General features: G+C 47.2%; 3 protein-coding genes across 3 annotated transcripts; 2 read left to right on the forward strand and 1 right to left on the reverse strand.

Annotated features, from left to right (window-relative positions):
* Positions 1-1,048: 1,048 nt before the first annotated feature.
* On the forward strand, positions 1,049-5,328 carry N7508_003943 (ABC transporter ATP-binding protein; the record flags this gene model as incomplete). Its single annotated transcript, XM_058462009.1, has 8 exons — positions 1,049-1,252; positions 1,306-1,421; positions 1,477-2,184; positions 2,241-2,838; positions 2,900-3,473; positions 3,526-3,698; positions 3,746-5,251; positions 5,302-5,328. 8 exons carry the CDS (start codon positions 1,049-1,051, stop codon positions 5,326-5,328), a joined length of 3,906 nt encoding a protein of 1,301 aa, XP_058322586.1.
* Positions 5,329-9,377: 4,049 nt separating this feature from the next.
* On the forward strand, positions 9,378-10,658 carry N7508_003944 (uncharacterized protein; the record flags this gene model as incomplete). Its single annotated transcript, XM_058462010.1, has 2 exons — positions 9,378-9,719; positions 9,795-10,658. 2 exons carry the CDS (start codon positions 9,378-9,380, stop codon positions 10,656-10,658), a joined length of 1,206 nt encoding a protein of 401 aa, XP_058322587.1.
* A 5,984-nt stretch (positions 10,659-16,642) lies between these two features.
* On the reverse strand, positions 16,643-20,475 carry N7508_003945 (LysM peptidoglycan-binding domain-containing protein; the record flags this gene model as incomplete). The annotated part of the gene is made up of 7 exons (XM_058462011.1): positions 16,643-16,856; positions 16,909-17,447; positions 17,502-17,561; positions 17,610-17,795; positions 18,690-19,115; positions 19,165-19,357; positions 19,424-20,475. The coding sequence occupies 7 exons, from the start codon at positions 20,473-20,475 to the stop codon at positions 16,643-16,645; spliced, it is 2,670 nt and encodes an 889-aa protein (XP_058322588.1).
* Between the last annotated feature and the right edge of the window lie 899 nt (positions 20,476-21,374).

A 21,374-nucleotide genomic window follows, 5' to 3' on the forward strand; every position in this document is an offset into this window, starting at 1 on the left:
CAATTTCTCTGCTCTCTATTCGATTAGAAGATAAACCTCTTATTTTGGGGCTCATATTAACGGACCTGTGCCACTCAATCGTAGGAGACTTTCCGGTTTTATTCAATGCACAACCAATCTCATCGGCAGTGTCAACTTCTATAAGGATAGCCAAGATACAACTTGGCATGAAGTTCATGCAAGAACATCGGTGAGTGACATTCAGGGTACATAGGGCTATGGCGGAATAAACATAATGCGCCCTGATCCAAAGAAGGTTGCATAAACCGTGGTATACGCACATGTTAATGTAACATGATGGTTTCCTTGACGTACACAATAAGCCCTACACCGACCAAAAATATAATCTTATGCAACGACTTCTCCTTTTCCGGCGTTTTGAACTTCATCCTTTGCGTTCTGTCAAGTTCCTACCATGTGTGTTCATCATCGATTGAGTTCATACCATGGTTTTTGATAAATATGATCAATACTATCGAGGAAGAATTATCTTCCGAAGGGGGTAGTTGCTGTAAGTCTCAACCTCAGCTGTCTGCGGCATAAAACTATAAAGTTATCTAAGATTAGATTCCATCCGCGCAGATCCCTTTGTGCATCGCACGTTGACCCACTTTTTGAACCATGTCTTGATCCACTTCTTGACATCACTGCTCGCCCCACCCACACTGCATTATTCTATTTGGTCAATGTGAGAGCTGATCGATTACTATGACCTTGAGACTATTGTGGATAAGTTTTGTTCGATGAGGGGTCTGAGCGATAGCCTTCTACGAATTGTTCACGTCACGCGTCACTGGTATCTGAACGCTAATGTTTCCATCGGCTGATTCTTTGTCATCTGGAAGTACTCAGGGACTTCTGACACGTATATTCAACTTCCCAGTTACACGCAAAGATAAAATCACGACGATGGTGAGGAAGTCCATCTTGATCGAAAAAAAAAGATTCTTGGTCATCGAAACGCTGTTCTTCGTCAGCTTCCCCACATCGTGTCGAAACGCAGGACATACCGATACAACTAGAGAGTAACTCTATCACCAGTCCAGATATGGTCGGTAGCACAGTGAAGTCAAAAGATGAGAAAGCCAAACCAGCGACTCTCGGTAGCTATGCGGTAGGTTTTGATATATTGATGGATCTGTTTTGTCTACTTGTGCTCACAACCCTCCAGAGGATTCTATCATATGGTGCCTCTCATGGGGGTATTTATATTATGATCCTGGGGCTGGTTTGTGCCATGGCTTCAGGAATCGTACGTTATCCCAACTATCGACCTGTCCTCAAGATCGACTAATGAAATTCCAGGCTCTTCCGTTGATGAACATTGTCTTTGGCCAGCTGGTGGGGAACTTCAATGAGTACTTTATACCGGGATCTGGCATCACAGAGCAATCATTCAAGTCCTCGGTCAACCAAGACAGGTGAAAATCATACTCCATTTCTCATAGCAGCGAGTAACTTACCGTCTCCTTCTAGCTTGTATATTGTGTATTTGTTTATCGGAAAGTTCTGTCTCACGTACACGTCCATGGTAAGTATATTTGTCTACCTCCATAACTCCGCTGTTACTCATACGAGACAGATTTGTTTTCGATTGACCAGCCTCCGTGCCTCAGGAGCCTTGCGCCTGGAGTACACCCAGGCTCTCTTTTCACTTCCTGTGAGCAAGCTGGACGAAATGTCGGTCGGAACCGTTACACATGCGATCACGGCGCTGTCGAATACGATCCAGCAAAGTGTTTCTGATCGACTCGCCATTCTTTTCCAGTCACTTGCCTTGCTCATAGCGGCTTACGCAATCGCATTTCGTTATTCCTGGGCGCTGACGCTTGTTGTCAGTGCGGCCATTTTATTTGTGATCCTTGGCTTTAGCCTAACAATGCCATTTTTGGTGAAGGCGCAGCAGAGCGTGGACCAAGCGGATGAGAAACATGCAGCTCTCGCTTCAGAAGTATTCGGCTCTATTCGAACAGTGTTCTCCCTGGGTGCTGAGCAATCACTGTTCAAAAAGTATACACGTTGGGTCCAGGAATCACGAAAGCGTGGCCTTGGTATGTCTTTAGTCAGTGGAATTCACCTTGGAATGCTCTTCTTTGCAATGTATGTCAGCTTCTCCCTGGCCTTCTGGTATGGGTTGAAGCTGTATCGCGAAGGTCACATCGCTAACATTAATATCGTGATCACGTATGATTGTCTCATCTTTTGACTACCTATGAGGCCATATTCTGACGATCAGTTAGGGTCTTCTTTTCCGTGCTCCTCGTGGTCACCATTTTGGGAGGCATTGCGTCGCCATTGATGGCTATCACAAAGGCCATAGGTGCATCAGGTGCTTTTTTCGGTGTCATTGATTCCAAACGGGATAATCCACCTGGGGTTCGAGATCTGGAGGTCTCCCATGCCGATATTGAGTTTGAGAACGTGACGTTTGCCTATCCCACACGACCGGAAATGGCTGTGCTTAAGGGATTTAATGCACTATTTGAGCGGAATAAAACCACGGCTCTAGTTGGATCCTCCGGTTCCGGGAAAAGCACTATTGTCGCTTTGATTGAGCGATGGTATGAACTTGAGACCAAGGAAGAAGATGAGTCCGTGTTGGGTCATATTCGTGTGGGAGCTCACAACTTCAATGACTTAGATGTGAAGTGGTGGCGATCTCAGATCGGACTTGTTCAGCAAGAGCCTTTCTTGTTCAACGACTCGATATACAATAACGTTGCTTTTGGTCTGATCGGATCTCAGTTGGATAATGGTACGGAGTCCGTGAAGACAGAACTGATCACCGAAGCTTGCAAGCAAGCCTATGCAGATGAATTTATTGACCGCCTTCCCATGGTATTATTACCCGCTGTCTGCATTCCTTTTATTTTCACTTCATCTAATTTTTCTTTTTTAGGGTTATTCGACCATTGTTGGGGAAGGTGGAATCGCATTGAGTGGCGGACAGCGCCAAAGAATTGCCATCGCACGAAGCATCGTCAACCAACCTCAAATTCTCATCCTTGATGAAGCGACCAGCTCGATCGATGTTCAAGGAGAAAGCATAGTGCAGGCCGCCCTCGATCGTGTGTCCAAAGATCGCACTACAATTATGATCGCTCATCGCTTGTCCACTGTCCGCCGCGCGGACAAGATCATCGTCATGAAAGAAGGCACAGACATTGAAGAAGGCTCTCATGAAGAATTAATACTCAAGAAAGGGATATATCATACCTTGGTTCATGCGCAACGGCTAGATCCACTGACAGATTTAATGGATGCTGACGTGCCGCGTTCAATTTCTTCGCATAAAGAAGAAGTTGAGCCTCAATATCACACTACCATAGAAGGCTGCGATCAAAGTTGCCAGAATATCCCCGAACGTGAAAGAAACTTCGGCTTTTTCCATAGCTTTGGGGTGCTCATTTATGAAAATCGTGGCCATTGGGTCTTATATGCACTGACACTGATCGGGGCTGTAGGGGCCGGTTGTAAGAACCCTCTCCCGCACATTTCCAGATATAAGCTTACAAATTTCAATAGCTGGGTTTTCCCTACAAAGTTGGCTTTTTGCCAAACTTGTGCAGGTATTCCAGTTCACTGGCAATAAGCTTGTGCAGGCTGCAAACTTCTGGGCATTGATGTTTTTCATCCTCGCCCTTGCCATGGCGACTTTCTATTTTATGCTAGGATTTGCGTCAAATTCAATCTCGATGGTGAGTCTACATACTTCCTTTCACTTTGATCAAGGCTAAGTGTTCAGTTTGTCGTATCCACTTCTCGGATGGATTATTTCTACAATCTCCTGTCCAAACCGGTGTCGTACTATGACCGCGAGGAGCATTCCTCAGGTAGCCTGGTTTCAAGACTCTCCACTGATTCGAAGCAGTTGCAGGAGATGTTTGGTCCTGCTGGTGTTTTCCCATTCATATCGATCTTCAATATCCTTGGATGCGTTGCAATTTCCTTCGCCTTTGGATGGAAGCTGGCGGCTGTTACATTCTTTGCCGCAATGCCATTCATATTTCTCTCTGCCTTCATGCGCATTCGCTATGAAATTAAATTCGAGAGCCTGAATGCCGAAGTTTATGCGGATAGCTCCAAGTTCGCAACAGAGGCGGTCAGGGCCTTCAGAACTGTCACTGCTCTAACCATGGAAGATACAATTTTGGAAAGATATTCAAATCTGCTGAAAGACCAGCGTCAAAAGGCTATTCGGAAGGCGTGGTATGCAACGTTGATATTTGCATTTTCCGACAGTGTCGAGCTATGTGCTATGGCTCTCGCCTTCTGGTACGGCGGTCAGCTACTCGCGTCCCGCGAATATGACCCAGTTGCATTTTTCGTGGTCTATATTGCCATTATCCAAGGCGGCCAATCTGCTGGGCAGTTCTTCAGTTTTGGCCCAAATATTGCTCAGGCTAAGGCTTCTGCCAATCGCATTTTGGCTGCACGGCCACCTGCCCAGGAACAGATTCAGCATGTTCCGATGGGGCCACTCTCTTGCTCAGAGGACACCCCTAGTTGCTCCGTTGAACTACAAAATGTCTCTTTTCAATATAGTTCTCGCGAGGTACCAACATTTGTTAATTTGAATCTCGCCATTGAGAGTGGTCAATTCGTAGCATTTGTCGGACCTTCAGGCTGCGGAAAATCTACGCTTGTTTCGCTACTCGAGCGCTTCTATGACTGCACTCAGGGAACCATTCTATTTGGTGGTCGAGACATTCGTTCTATTGAGATTCCCTCTTATAGAAGTGCTTTGTCACTCGTCTCACAGGAGCCGAAATTGTTCGAAGGTACGATCCGCGAGAATCTCCTTCTCGGTCTGGAAGCCCCCGATAATCCGACTACCGAGGACCAAATGATTCAAGCATGCAAGGACGCCGAAATTTTTGACTTCATAGCATCCCTACCAGATGGCTTCTTGACGGAACTTGGCGTCAACGCTCAGGCCTCGATGAGTGGAGGGCAAAAGCAGCGTCTTTGCATTGCGCGAGCCCTGATCCGAAAACCATTACTACTTCTTCTTGATGAGGCTACATCCAGTTTGGACTCTCAGTCGGAAAGTGTTGTACAAAGTGCTATGGAGAGATTAGCAAGCAAGCGAGACATGACTATCATTGCAGTCGCGCACAGACTGGCAACCATTCAGAAAGCCGATGCAATTTTTGTCTTTGGAGAAGGGGCGTCCTGGCAGGGATCAAAGATTATTGAGTCCGGGACGCATCATGAATTGTTGCGCAGAAAGGGGGCTTATTGGTTGATGGTATTCCCTCCCTGAACCCCATCTACTTCTTATAACTAACGTGATTATAGTGTCAAGCGCAAGCTCTAGACCGGTGATGACATCAACCTTTCAAGCAGCACTCTTTCATTCATTCCTTTCTCTTATCTCATGCTTCGATACCTCAAAGGCTAGCGAAATATGGACTATCTGCCTCCAGTTTGGATTCTATCCGTAGGTTCCGGGTAGGGAATCCCATTTCTATCCAGACACATCTTAGTAGCTGGTTGCAGACACGAAGGGACCAACTTTAAGAAGTGCTTTAGATGACTTGCGATCTAAAAATATCACGCTCCGTGTTTACTGAGGGAATCAATGCGGCCTTTCGTGGTCGCAAGCGTTTCCTTTTCAACAATTTCATGTATTTTTTTAACTCTCTTTTCAGAGTGCCGCGACCCTAGGTGATCCTCACACTTCTCTTTCACGGCGTAGGCCCCTATATTTATGTTCCTCTCCCACATGTAACCTGATACATACGACCATAGGGTGTGGAGAACAGGGCTTCCCGTCCGCTCAGCTGTACTAAAGTGGCTAGCTCTTGCATGGCCAATTCTCAAAGAGCACTGAAATTCTAAAATAGCGATAGAAACTCTGGTCTGGCTCCGCGCTTTTCATTAACGAAAACTACCGCTTTCTCTAATAAATGTTCGAAAATGAAATGACATGCTATCTTTGGAGCTCTTTGTTCATGAAGAAAAGAGAAATATATATATGTAACTATTGCAGTGGGGAAATTGCTTACTACATGATTCATGAATTAGCGGTGTATCGGATGACTCGGGCTTTTGTGATATATAAGACTTTCTACTAGTAGGATAGAGACACAGACACACCCTCTTCTTCACTACCACCTCTATGTGCTCTCCTCTCTTATACTCCTACTACCCCTAGTGGCCGATCTGGTTCGCAGACAGACATGCAGGGTCGGGTTCCCCTTCGTGTTCCCCTCTTCACTGTATATATTGTAGTGGTGAATCCCGTGACAGTAGTATTTTGTCAGTGCTGCATTCATGAATACGGATTGAGAACCGGAATTATAGTAACTCCGAATGAGCGGATTACTAAGGATGAGCATAGCATAAATAGCAAGAAATAGCAAGTAATAAATGACAGAGATTTCAATGCCCTCATTGGCTGAGCAAGTTACGGAAGACAGCAAGTTCCGACATATTTTAATGGCCTGAGGCATCTATGATGCCTCAGGAGACATGCAGTCTTCTCCTACAGAGAGAGAGGAGCATGATCTAACAACCTCAATATGACTACAGTTACTCGCAAAGCTTCTTGATTCATGATATAGCATCAGGCTCGGTACGATTTACACCTTCAGGGACCGCTCTCTACGCCTTCAGGCCATGGGAGTGGTTGTGTGATCTCTTCATTAGTATCGACCCGTCTGCTATGTCAGACTGCCATCGTGCCATCCCCATTTCAGTATTTTATTTTTAACTAAGTTGGATTTTGCGATGCTTAGTTTGTAGGAAAGGAGGCACACATATCAACCAAGAATGTTCTTTACGGCTGATCTCTTTTACTAACGTGATGACTATTTGATTATTCCATGTATGAATTAGATCTTAACTTACAGGGTTTAGCAATAAACAATGCTACTTCATTCCTTTACTTTCAAACTAGGGCTATGGTGAGAACTATTCACCCACCTTCTTTGGTAACTTTTTCGCATTTATAAAGATATTCTTAAAGCCCTTGAAATTATAAATCGCGAAGTACAGTATGTCCAGTAAACTAATACAATACAAATGAAGGACAGGTCGAATTTAGATGAGGCGGTGACCGCAGTATGGCGACGGTTCGTGATACGGATACTACCTCATACCGCACATATGGCCTTCCTAGCATCTATAATACAGTTTCCTTATCAGCCATGTTGTGTGTGAACAGTGAAAAATACATGAACTGAATGTTAGGACTCAAACGTGTCATTTACTATAAATTGACGGTTTGACATGGTGTCTGTATCGATGTGTTCCCCTCATCAGGGCAACGTTTTCAAACACTTTATAAGATCTATGGAAACCATCTTTGAGACACAGCGACTTTAAAGACGAAGATTTGAACAAGGAAGATATGATCAATTCCAATCATGAAATAGCCTCAGGCTGTTGTACGATTGTCTGTGGACTACTTCCCGCTTTTCGACGATCATAAATTTTATATCCGATCCATGCACCCACTACCGTAGTGATGAAGCTGAGAACACCTACAACTATTCCAGCTATTTCACCAGCATCAAGTCCACTATTGCCATCATCACTTCCATCGATCGGATCGTTTATAGTAGCAGTAGGAGTAGTTGTGCTGGTAGGCGAGGTTATCGCGGTGATAGCATTTGTAGCTGCGAGGAAACTTGTATCAGCCAGGTTATGGAAGTACGTGACAGATTATAGAATTTCCACGACTGAGAATAGGGGGTGTTTATCTGGGAATACCAGAGTGTATTGATCATTTCGAATGGAAAAAGTCTGTACCAATAGATAGGTCAAAGTTGAGTGAATATGAAACATACCAGAGTTGGTTGAAAAAGATGATGCTCCTGTAGCGGTCTCTGAGCCGTAGCCGTTGCTTGAACAATAGGACTTGTAAAAATTGGCAGCGCTTTTCATATCATTTTGATTCTCGCATGATTTATTGACGCAGTTTTTAATAAAAGTTGACGCATCGTCTTGGAGGTCAGAGCGGCAAAGACACTCGATTTGAGATTCCGGGCGAGTTTCGCACCCGATGGCATTTGCAACTCGGTCATAGAGACCATAGAAGAAGCAATTACGTGCGCATGGTCGTAAGGATTCAAATGCAGGATAATCAGCGAGAGAAGTGGTCTGCGCATTGCTTGAAGGGACATTGGCCCAGAGAATTAAATAGGCGAGTAATGGAGGAAGAAATAAACCCCCTTTGAGGTTCCTCATGGTAAAAGGGAACTTGCCTTATTGCGCTCAAGTTGATGCAATAAAAATATGTGTAAGCTCTTGTGACAAAATGGTTTTAGTTCTCGCAAGGATAAAGTGGGAAAGACATTATATAAGCCTTGAAGAGAGAGAAAGCGCGTCTCTGAAAACAGGTCAAAATGTCTGAAACTGATAGATCTAGGAAGAAACGATATTTTTCCATCTTGTGATACACATACTAGAGCGCTCTCGGCACCGAGCCGCATTTTTCGACTTCGTGCATTGAGACAGGCTTGGAGTCTTGGCATTTTCGTGTTGCAGTACAGGATAAAATCCAGTACCAAGACACATGCGCTAAGGTTAACTGTGCTAGGTATAGTACACGCTTGTGGCTTCACGCCTCGGGGCTGAGTTTTCTTGGCAGCTTACCCAGGGGGCCAATGAGCTTTGCTTGGGTCCCGCAGATACGAGGTCAGGCTGAAGTACATGAATCATGCGAACAGGAGGCGATTATCGAGGCGATTGGGTCATCGCAGGATATCCGCAAGCGCTGGTATTGGGGTTACCAGCTATAAAGCCATTGACTGACTGAACTATTAGAACTCTGTTGAGATGGTCTTTCATCCATACTAATTTTGTTCTACCATGCGAAACCTCAATCACATTATGTCGGAAGCCGATTTATAGCGTGTATATGCTAGCATGTTGAAACGCGCGAGGTTTTAGTATAATAATCTGGTAGACGGTCTTCAAATCCAGGCTATGAAATCGTGCCTGATGTATGAGAAGTCAAGTACCTCCTGAGTTACACCATTGTAGGTTAGCCGGACTATATCCTAAAGAGTAAAACTAAGCGATCCCCTGGCTAAATTTGATGCCTCAGAGACCGAGCCACCACAACACCGGTAAGCGACAGCAAAAGGCGAACTAGATGGTCCAATCCGAAAACATGTGTTAGAGCAGATTTCGGACTATCTTCACTAGTTGACTTGTTTCTTGGCAAGGCAGCTTCCGGCGTGGCTGGGTTGGCGACGAAAGTTATTGGTTGGGCGTGTTATCACTTACAAAGGTAGAAGTATAAAGCGCCCAGCAACTGTTCAATACGATCGGAAAGATAAGATATCTTTATACTCCACCAGTTTTCTACCCACTTGGTCTAACCTACACTTGCATTGTGAAAGCTTCTCCAAGCATATCTCGTCATGGCCGGAAATATCGACACCAACAATGATATATACAGACTCACTGCACGTCCCTTCATACTCGAACGCGAGGGAGAATATGACCGGGCAATCAAAGTTTACCAAAACGCAGTTGAGATCTTGTGTATGTCCATTGAAAAATTCAAAAAGATGAATGTACGCAGGGTCAATCGCAAGATGTTCGAGCGCCAGGTACAGGTCCATCGCGACCGACTTGCCTACTTGCAGACACTCAAGCGTAAGGGGAGCTTTGACGGTATCGTCCTGCCACCGACAATCCTTGACGCCATGGAGGACTTAGCTGTGAAGGATGGTGATAGCAGCCCATGGACCCTTTCACAGGTAAGTCGTTTACTGTTTTACCAATACGATTGTCCCATTGTGGAACTGGGCTGATCTCATACTGCCATTCCTCAGATGAGGCAAGCCCTTCATACTTATCGGTCCATGACCGACGAAAATAACAGCACAAGCGCCAAAGAAGTACCGCACCACTTGAAGCCTATCCTGGAGGCCTCAGACTCTACCCAAATACCGTTTTTTTCACCATCACTAGCCACGACCGCAGAGCCGCTGACGTACCGCATAACCCATGATTCCGAGTTTGTCGAGCTGGGTGCACGGTCCCACTGGCTCTTCGTCAAGGATGCCACTAATACCCATGTACTTTACGCGCTCCAGGCTATCTGGAGCGACCAGATCCCAATTACCGAGGCTGTTTTACGTCGTCCAGGCGAGTTCCTTCCACGGGTTGGCGCCGTGAGTGTCCGAATCCGCAAGACACCCGGTGGCAGTTTTCGTTTGGTAACGTCCACAGTCCCTGACATAGGGATTATTGTTGAGATCCCTGATAGGGAAGCAAAGAGCAAAGACTGGTCTCCGCGGCGCTTCCAGTATGGCGGTCGGAACTTTGTTTGGAGGAGCGGGCGGAAAGACAGCAGAGAAAAGAGTGCTGATGGTGGCCTATTCAAGTCGTTCGCATGGGAAGCGCTGTATGAGACGAAGCGTGTATGGCCTAAGCAGGGGAGCCAGACAGGTAAGCTTGAGGATGAGACTGTCGGAATGTGTCTGTGTTGGGGAGAAAAGGGTGGAGGCAATGGGGCAGCGCACTCGATATATATGAATCCTGGGTTGGATATGCATTTCAGGGAGCACCTACTTGCGGCACAGCTCGCGAGATTTGTGCGTTGCAAAAATCCACCCCATAAGGACTCGAAGGGAGTCGAGGCAGTAGCGACTGGACAGACCATATTGTCAATTCTTGAGATGGCATCATCTTAAACACAAGGGTACAGTCAGCAGTATGGGTGTATAATTGACTTAATCCGGCCCCTCATGGAAGTTGGATTTTTGTCCACAGTTCAATAGGGTGGGTGCGGATTCGTAATTAGTTTAGTCGGGAAATCAACCATTGAAACGACATGCTAGCTATCTTTCTTTTGGTTTTCTTTCTTTTAGTCGATTAGTCGAGAGCTCCAGACAATCAAAGAAATTCTAAATAAAGATATGCTTAGTTCAAGAACGAGTAGTAGTATATACAAAAATAGCTATGTTAAACAAAGGAGATAGTCAACCACCGCTAATCGTTGGAAGTAAGCTAAAACTAGCTACTGTAATGGTGAACCTGGTAACCCATGTCTTGGCAAGCATTCAGTATTCTTCTTCTTAGAGACCGGAGATAATCAGAGAATAACGACGTAATAGCCGATTTGAAAAGCAACGTGTTAACATCGGAGGAAGCAGTAGCGGCAGATATTTTGCCAGTCGTCGATGTCGCTGCCAGCATAGCAGTCAGCGATGCAGCAGTATGCTTGTTACCTTATTTTTTCGTCCCCAGACATTGAAATTAGGAACAGATTACCTTAATTGCCGTCAGTGTTGGCGTCAGGATAGTCGCTGGAATTTATAAGTGCAAACTCTGTTCTCTGAACAGTGCTTTGTCAATTTGCTGATATTTCAGTCTACCTATTGGGAGAGGTTATCCAATTCTCCGAAAGAGGCAGCGCTGACGCCTCCCCAACTACCTCAGTTGCTAGCACGAGTCTCCTAACGGCATCCCCAACCAACCCAGCATCAGCAGCTACGACCTCATGCACTGCAGCCCCAACAGTGACCCCAATTGGCGTAATAACCAAGTCAGGAACTACACTAGTGCAGTTCAATGAACTGGTTGCTATCTTGCCTCAGGATCTCAAAAGTACCCAGCTCACAAATTCATGGCAGTCAAATGCGAGTCTCTTTTTTTCTTGTAGAGTTTTTATCTTCCTAGTGCTGACGTTCTAGGAAAAGTAGCCGAAATAGGTATGCAGATAGCTAAGAACCGTTCAATGAAATGGCGGTAGAACCCAGCGTACCCTATAAACTGCTAGACGTCGAACGCACATTCAGGGATAGGCTATTCCTATATGGTTTTGACACGTTCCTTTTCTATACTTACCCCTTCTAGGGTGATCACAAACCCAAGGAATGTGACCGAATTGGTATGGAAGCGGCACTTGCTACGTTTTGCGTATAGCTAGTAGGTACGTAGCGTCGAAAGACTTCTCGAACATACTCGACATACTCTTCCTCGTTCTAAGAGAATATTAGGGTGTCGTCTAGATAGACGACACAAAATTGGTCGAGGAGGTCACAAAGCGCCCTATTGATATACGCTTAGAATATGGTAGGGGCATTCGCTAGTCCAAATAGTATAACTATGTATTCGAAATAGCCGTATCGCGTACGGAACGCCGTCTTCTATTCGTCTCCCTCCTTGATTCGGATCCTATGGTAGGTATCCCGGAGGTCTAGCTAGGTGAAGATTTTTGCGCCCGATAGTCGGTCTATTGTCTCGCTCACTAGCGGTAGGGGGTAGCGGTTCTTGATAGTAATGTTGTTGAGACCCCGATAGTCCACGCATAACCGCAAAGACCTATCCTTCTTCTTGATAAAGATAATTGGTGCGCTAGCTGGACTCTAGGAAGGCCGAATCTATTCCTTGGCTAGCATTTTATCAATATAGTTTCTTAGCACCCCTAGCTCGTTCGGGGAGAGAGGGTAAATTGGCTGGTGTGGTGGCTGGGCGCCCTCCTCTAGTTCGATGGCGTGATCCAAATGTGTGGACTAGGGCAGTTTGTCCGCGCCTTCCTCGCTGAAAATATCTTCGAAGTCCCTATACGCTTCTGGGATAGTTTCGCCGTCGTCAATTACTGTGTGGAAGAACGGCACTAGGCTATCTTTGTCTGATAGCTGTGGGTAGATAGCTATGACGAATGCTCCGAGCGTAGCCTTATTATAATATACCGCGGCGGATATCCTGAGGAGCTGCGTAGGTTCATTTTCACGGTAATTCCACGTGTGTTCTTTGTAATTGATATCGGGGTTGGCTGAGATAAGCTAGTCGTATCCAAGAATTATGTCGTACCCTTGGATTTCGACTGCCTCGCACGTAATAGGGTCTTCTCGAATAGTTCCTGCGCTGTCGGTTATTTTAAGAAGTAGCTCGTGCGCTCTAAATAACCGGATAGTCTATTCGTTGATGGCCCTAACCGTCCGCGGTCTAGCTTCGCTATCTAGGAGGTGTTGTTTGGCCTATTTTTGGTTCACGAAACTTGCCTCTGCGCCGCTATCCACAAGGACGCTTATAGGGATGCCCCTGTCGGCCAGGATAACAACCGCTTCGCAGATAAATGCCTTTTCTCTATCTAAATGCGTCTTGGCGGCCCCGAGTGCGATTGCGGCAAGGTTCACTAGGGCTGTCTATTTTTTGGTATTTTGACGGTGGAGGCTCTAAGGTCCGTCTTCTTCCTTATGTAGGATCTAGTGAGGTGACCTATCTCTCCGCAGTTGAAATAGGCGCTATCCTGCACCTTTCTTTTCTTAGCTGGGTTAGTCGAAGTGCTGTGTCGTAGTGTCGGATCCTGTCGTGATCCGTAACTACCCCTTCCTCGTCCTCGACCTTTGGTCCGGAAGGTAGGGTTACGGCCGAAAGTGTGTGGTTGGGGCTGATTTCCCCGGTCCGGTGGAATAGCCCCTTTAGCGTCCTTCCTTCGGTTGGACAGGGCTAGTTGTCGGGTAGGGATATTGTTCTCGACAATAGTAAGATAGTCGATATACTCTGTAAGGTCTATTTCTCTCTAGACGTCGAATTGCTCCCTCCTTTCTTTGATAGAGGGTAATACCGAGTTACGAAGCCGGGTGTAGATTTGAATATCGCCTGTCCGTTCTTGTTCTTTTATCTGGCCCTAGTACTAGATTAGGCGCGTAGCGTATTCGCGGACAGACTTAGTTTCTTTCTGAGTAGCTAGGTCGAATTGCTTAGACATAGCTTCTTGTAGATTCTTGTGCTTGTTGATCAATCCGATGGCCTAGTTCTTTATATCCCTAAAACGAGGGGTATCGTGGGGAAACTTGACCTTATATAGCTCCTTCACCTGGTTCGAGCAATAGGCTAGCGCCTATCGCGTCTAATAAGGTTGGTACTCGAACTAGTCTATATAAGTATGGTTAGCCTCGAAGAACTCTTCTAGTGAGAAGACCTATCTTCGATACTCGTCGTTGTCTTTTGCCTTGTAGATCACTAGGTTAGGCTGATCCCGCGGTTTCTTGATACTACGTCGGCGTAGGGTGAATAGGGCCTTCCGATCAGATTCCTGGTCGGTAGCTTGTGGCGGTCGATAGTTATTGAGCTCGAATAGCTCGTCGGGGAAACTAGTTGGTGGCATAATAGCTTCTTCGCCGAATGCGATAGGCGGCTAGGTTGTCTCCGATTGCGACGTACTTGCTGGAGTAGACGCCCTTATCGGTGCATTACTAGGTGCAGTAAATAGCGCATTGCTAGGTGCGAGTGGAGGTGGTCTTATCTCTGCTTGTTGCGTGAGATAGCCCTGCTCTCGGCGAAGTTGCTCCATGACCCGGGCTCTCCGTAGATTATATACTTCTCTCTCCAATTCCTCTAGTTCTCGTATCTCCTGTTCGGTGACCGCTCCCTGAGCTGCCCTAGTTGTGGAAGATTGTTGTTCGATTATTGGCGTTGGTACCCGGAGAGGTATTGGTTCGGTCGGCGGGAATGGCCCAGTCGGTTCTTGGGTGGTTTCCATGGTCGAGTCTTCAACGCTTTCGGTGACCTGAGGCCTAGGGTCGTGCCTAGCTGGCCCATTCAAGCGGTCCTCACTAGATTGGCTCGCTTGAAGCCCTTCGGTGAGGCGTTGGGAGCGACGCGAGTTCATGGCTTGTTGGTGAGGTTCTACCGGGCAAACCGTGTTTTGGGAAGCGTTCAGAATTGTGAGACCACGCAGAGTCTCCGGTTTAGTTAGGTAAGCGAAGTAGAAGCCTCAGCTGACGTGTAGTACAATATGGTTCTATTGTAGAAGAGACTGAACGCTGACCCTTCCCAGGGTCAGCGGGGATGAACTAAATACAGGCTGGCCCAGCTTCCGGGCGGTGAGCAGTACTATACTGCCACGATTCCTGAGGCACCACTCGTGCCTCAGGTACCAACATAAGTAGTCGAGGGTCCTGACACACGCGTTGTTTCTCGGCTCGTAATCCACTGCGTCAGCATCAATAACGAGTATGTAAGAGGGGCTAGCTAGTTAGGTCAAGGCAGAATCCACGCGTTTCTCGCCGCAAAGGCTCATGACCAATGACCGTCAGTATGTAACCGCTGATATTTTCAATGTCTGCTGTTTGCCCGTTTACGTGTTCTCATCCTGGTGACATGCATAATCGCTCGCGCCGAGCACGCTTAGGGTCTGTGAGCTGCTTCAAATGACAAGCTTTCCCACTTGCGAGATATTTCCCCTCGCACCCGCTCGACCAATCAATTATGACAGGGATGAAGCAATCTTTTCCGAAATCGTCCTCCTGAGGGTGGTGACCAGTAGTAAGGGCAGGCTCGAACTCGCACGGTCCAAAGGAACTGGGCATAGGGCAAGAGGGGGGGGGGGGGGGGATTGAAGGGGATTTGAATTCCAGTTTTGCCATTTTGAGCGGAATTGTAGTCTTTTACCATGGATGACGGTCGCCAGTGACGGGGAAATTGCTTCTACCCATCACAGACGATCCCGACCAGCTTCTGAATCCAGGCCATTGCATCCTAACGACGCGAGACCACACCAGCTTCACAACCCATAATCACGGACTGTAATTCACCGGCAACAATTCCTATTAACCTGCGCGGATGGCCCTTGCGATGCATACCCACACTAGTCATGAGCCGGTTATCATCCCGTTGGCCATTCGATAGGTGAGGGTGGGATTTTGGTATGGGTTTCGCAGTCGCAATCTGGTATTGGCCGCAAGATGCAGCATTGACAGAGATCAGGGGCGTGTGCGGTATTTTCGCCATTGGCCTGTATCACCGGGCCGTGCTTTTGAATATTCATCGACCGGGTGTAGAGGGACCGGAGAGACGGATGATAACGAAAACTGAGCGCCATGGTATTCGTGGCCAGGCAACCGAGAGCCATCTGTGACGCCGGGGCTGTGCAGTGTAACCTCGGATAGAGCGGACGGAGCGGGGCATGCGGCGTGGAGGGTACACCGGCACTTTACAGATGTGGAGGAGGCCGGCGGTATCAGAGCCAAACAAAACTCACTAACAGAGGAAAACCTAGATAGCTTCGTAGCATGGTACACAGTCACTCCCTTGGGGAAGGAGTAGGAGTTCGAACTGAAGCCACACGATGCCGCTGCGGGCTGGGTCATTCCAGTGGTTCTGCTCCTGCGCAATTACCATTCCAGCCCGAAGAGCGAGAACAAGCTGGGGCTCGGATCGAGCGGCATCTCCAATAAAATGAAAGGGGCAGTGCGTCGGGCTGCAACAAGGCGCAATGGTCGGTGGGGGCGAAAAAGGAAGAAAGGGGGCGGCGATGAGTGCAAGATAGAGGTGTTCCAGGGAGGGGAAGAAGGAGAAGAGAGGCCGAAAGGGCGAGGTCGCGTCTTTTATGTCGAGGCGACGCCCGGAGAGGTTACAAAACAGCGTATTAGGGTGCTAAACCTAAAAAGGCAAAACTAACCGCATGCAGTAATTCACAGGTCCCCATATTACAATATAAATAGTACCTAGTATGTTATCAATCGCTCCGGGGTATGAGAATGTACTCCGTATCCCGTACTGTAGCTGTAGTCCACGGGTACCTGCAGCAAGTGCCCAATTATTGATTCTTTGGGGAGGCTCCGTGGGCAAGGTATATTCGGTAGAGATCTCCATCCCTGCCGGAGGTAAGGGGTGGTTGCCAGTTATGTACTCCGTATCTCCCATATAAATAACCAACGAGACTTCAGGAGTACATGGTAAAGTCTAGCTCATGGTCACTTCCATGATCTCTGACAATCAGGGGATTTCCATCGTTCGCAAGTATCCTTTCCAAATCAAATCCGATCGCTAAACCGTCACCCTGCTCCTCCGCCTCGCGAAATCCTGGCGCATAGTCATCCACCAGATCGACTTCATTCCCTTTGTAGATTTCCACAAGCGGCCGTCGCATATCGACTCTAAGCACCAATTAACATAAACCATCTCGTAACCAAGAATGGACAGACTCACGGTTCATCCTCCAAAATCTCTCTTGGATCTGCATCTTCGTCGCGGTCTATGTAAATTTCCCGGTCCTCAATGTAATTGAGCGCCTGGTCTATTGGGACTCGATTTCCCGGACCGATTTCCCGATAAAAGTGGGCGAATTCCTCCATCATAATTTGACCCCGACGGGCTATCTCGTAGATACCGTTGGTTGCAAAATCAACCCAGAGACCTAGTCCGGTCTCAAGGGTCCGGTCATCGATAATAAGCTTGGGGGAGCAGTCTCTGAAAAGTACAGTTCCATCAAGCGCCATGTGCATATCGAGGAAGTTGGGTCGCGCGACACTTTGATGGAATTTAAATGTCTCGAGAACATTCCCCTTATTGTCTTCAGGGGGAACAAACACTATCATTTCGTCTGCTAGAAAGTCCCAGCCGTCTTCCCATGGGAATAATCCCAGGATACACTTGGCGAGCAGGGCTTCTTTCTCGGGGGTTAATTCGGTGGTGCAGAAGTAGACCATGCAGGAACTTTGAACGTCATTGGCTCCGAAAGTTTTATCCTATACTTGGATTAGGACAAGTCAGGTAGTAGGATGTATTTAATTGTTTCATACCGCAAGTTCAGGACCTTCAAAAAAACTAGGCTCGTCCTCTGGGGCTCGTGATTGATAGCTCTGTCATGGTGTCAGTGAAAAATAAAAATTCTTATCCAAAAGACATACATCGCGGAATTGTTGGTCTGCTGTTGCCCAGCGTTCGATCAACGCTCGTTTCTGTTGATCCGCGCCGTCGCCACCGACCCACTGCTCACGAACAAAATGCCTCCATGCACGAGAGGCGGCATCAAAATTCTTCCGGGCCACGGGTTCCTCATGTCGGCGAATGAAAGAGGGGATGCCTCTAGGCCACTGGCTATGTGATCTTGTTAAGGACATGATCGAATGGTGGTAGTTCCGGGGGTTGAAAAGAAGTTTAGTGAGGAACGTGGGGGGCGGGAATGTATTTAACGGAGTTTGATACATGCCCGCCCCAAGTTTGCACTAAGGCATCAAATCTAGTTATATTTTCAAAAGTTCCTGTACAAACTCATCTCAAACACACTAAACCTGTATTATGCGACCTTGGAATCTTTACGACTAAGCTTTGATAGGGGAGATTAAGTGGTTGCGAGCTCGGATATACACCCCTGGAGTGGGTCTTTGGCTTAAAGGGTTTTCGTTGAAGTGGATCGATCACAAACTTGGTGTGCACTAAGTAGCGTCTTTTCCGGCCTAGCCGCTTGCTTTCAAAATTCTGGTTGTAAAGTTGTAAATTTGTGCCAAAATCATTGAAATGTAAGCGAAAGTTTGATATTCATAAATTCCAGGTTTCCATGCACTACTATGTGCCAGTTAACAGCCAGCTGGTAAATCCCAGTTCTATATTCCAGCAATTAAAACTAGAAGAAAATATGGCATATATAAACATTTGACATGCCTTGAAGACCATAGCCGAATTTTGTCCGACAGTGAACTTTAGAACTCTAGGGCATTGAGTGTCCCACCCCCAAACCAAGATCAACCACACGAGCCATACTTAGCATTACAATTGGCGCTGGAACAATACTCCGACGAACTACCACAATAACCGTAGTTACTACAGCAGTCACCAAATTGAGATCCCAAACAAGTCCAGTCCGAATTAGACGGGCCACAGAGACCGTTCTCCGAAATCGTACTCGTAGGAGTCGCAACTGTGGTAGAGGTCGCCGTAGTGACCGTAGATGATGCGTGAGGGCTAGCTGTTTGGCTAGAAGTGAATACCGTCGAGCTTCCCATACTTGGATCATCGGTCAATGTAATGCTGAAGTTGAACCCGGTGGTCGGGAAAGAACCGTTCACGGGAGGATAGCACACGCGCTCGTATTCACTTAGCCAGACTTCATCGTGGTACATCTCGTCTGTTAGATCGTCATCGGTGATGTTGTACACTGAGTTGACCTGGTCGCAGAGAGTGTAGGTCGCGAGAGATGCGAGGTATGCTGAATCAGGGGTCCAGGTTGAGGCCGTGGTTAGGTCGGAAGGGAATGACCAGAACAGATTGGTGGTGCTATGGTTTGCTGTTCGGGTTGCGTTGAGATTCATGGTGCTAGCAAGTGATGTGCGTGTTCTTGTGGTGTTGGATATGTAGCTTGTATAGGTGTTGATGTTACCCACTGCTTGAACGCACTGTGGAGTGGATGGGTTAGCCTGAAAAGAACGATATGTCTTGGTTATTTTCTCGTGTAGAGAGACGTACGTAGCTGTTCCCTTTCCAGAGGCTGCCGCAACTGGAGGTTGCATTCAATGCGGCCTGGGGATTTAAGAAATTGAAATTATATTGAGAGATGCTGAATTTGTCGCACACGGATTCACAGGTATCACCATCTTGGATCTGATACCAGTGACCACAGTCGGTGTTGGAGCTAGTGACTGCGTCGGTAGGAAGAGACCTGTATATTTGATTAGCATTTTCACTTTCCGAACAACCGAGCGAAACAAAATAGCAGACAACATACACAGCGGTGCTTGCGGGCCTAAGAGCCAGGGTATCGGGGAGTGTGAGAGTACCCGGAGGACTGACGCAGATGTACTTCCCCGAAACAGCCGTCAGATTCTGCGAGCTTTGCGCTGAGTTGAGATTGGCATTCCATGCAACAAACTGAGGCACAGAGACTTGACGCGATAGGCTCGCAACGATTTTGTCAATGGTATCCGTCTCCTGAACGCGATAGATCTCACAAACATCGGGAAGGCAAATCTCTGCCCCAGCAACTATATGCGTACACCCCGTATCAAGGCTGTTCAAGTTTATCAAGGCTGAGGTTGAGACATTTTGAGCTGCTGAGATAGAAAGACAGGTATCTCCGGATTCAACCTTGTAAACAGTTTGATCGGGGTCAGTCGTGTTGCAGCGACTAGCGGCAACAGTGGCCGAGGCAGAGGCCGTGGAAGAGGCAGTCGAGGTTGGTGTATAAGTCACAGAGTATCCGCTGGTCGAGCAAGAAGATACTTGACTCGTTAAGGCCGACGGACTGAGCAAAATATCCTGACCCCATTTGGAATTCACTAGGGCTGACATATACTCCAAATAGCATGCGCTGCATTTGATGTTTGTTGTGCCATTCGAAATTGCATTTTGGAATAGGGTGTTGCAATAGGTGCCCGAAGCCGAATCAGTCAAGCAGGTTGCATCGTAACGCCATTTCATTTCTTTGCCTCTATCCGAGGCAGTTTGTGAGATACCGGAGATGTTGTACTGCGTACTTGTGCCGCAGGCTTCGTCCACAGAGGAGACATAGCTTGACAAAGCGGAAGAGCAACCGCTGGTACACATTTCCGACAGTGCATTGGCTGACCATGATGTCGTCTGGGTGACTGCCTGGCTCAAGCCGGCATAGCATGAAACATTGCTGGACATGGCATTCACGCATGCTTCTGAAGCTGATATATCAGCCAGAGTATCAGAGTTGTAAATGTAGAGAGTGTCTGAATTTCCCCAAGCAGCGGCATGATGAGACTGTAGCATCAGAACTACTGCCAATGCAGCACTTGCCCTCAAGAGTGCCATAGCTCTATGACTGAAAGAGAATTCAGAGCGCGAATTGATTTTCCTTGAACCTGGGACATGAGCAATCCCAAAGGAGGGGGAGTAATGGCTACTCAAACTACTTGTTCGGCAGGGAAACTTCGGTGTTTCGTATTGACGCCTTCATACCAACCAATTTACCACCTTATCAAAAGGAGCTAGAAGTGGGGAGGCCCATTGGAAGTTCAAAGTACCAAGCTAAATCTGAGACATCCGTCGAAATCCACTAAGCGAGGTACAGGAAAAAGTGGTTCGGCTTGAGCACTAGACAGCCCATTCAAGTGGAAAAGTGGGTGAAGCTTTACCCTATACATCAAGTCCCGAAGCCAGTCCCACTTAGCGGGTAGGGGCCGAGATCCCCTGAACGTGTTAGAGGGCCCCATGTTGGGGGCCAAGGGGGCCAAAATTTCCACATGGGTCCGCCAAGAATAATGGACTTAAGACGATAGAAAAGAATTGTAGACAAACAGATCAATGGCTGAAGCTTACATTCTTGGCTATAGCTTGGCTTGCTAGGATGCAGATGCGGCTCTAATGCCAAGTAAAATGTAGGAATTAACAGTATACCTTTCACATCGGATGCATTCTGTAGAGATTGCACAAACCATTGAATGCAGGGTTTGTTCTAAGCGAGCTGCACAGCTGAAACTTCCGGGCCTTGCCCCGCCGATGAAAATTTTTGAAGTGATTGCTTACAAGATTTGAAGCTACGAAGTAGTGTAACAGGAGGCTTGGAACCCGGGGGCCAACTTAAGGCGCCACCAGGTGGTCCGGATGTATTCGGCACCCATAGGAGATACTAGTACAGTACACCGGTGGAGTTATGCAGGGTATACATTGACCATTCCAAACTCTGAAGGGATTCGGTTTCTCACGAGATA

Source organism: Penicillium antarcticum (genome assembly GCF_028974205.1).
Source record: "Penicillium antarcticum strain IBT 31339 chromosome Unknown utg000003l_segment0_segment0, whole genome shotgun sequence".
NCBI classification, from domain to species: domain Eukaryota; kingdom Fungi; phylum Ascomycota; class Eurotiomycetes; order Eurotiales; family Aspergillaceae; genus Penicillium; species Penicillium antarcticum.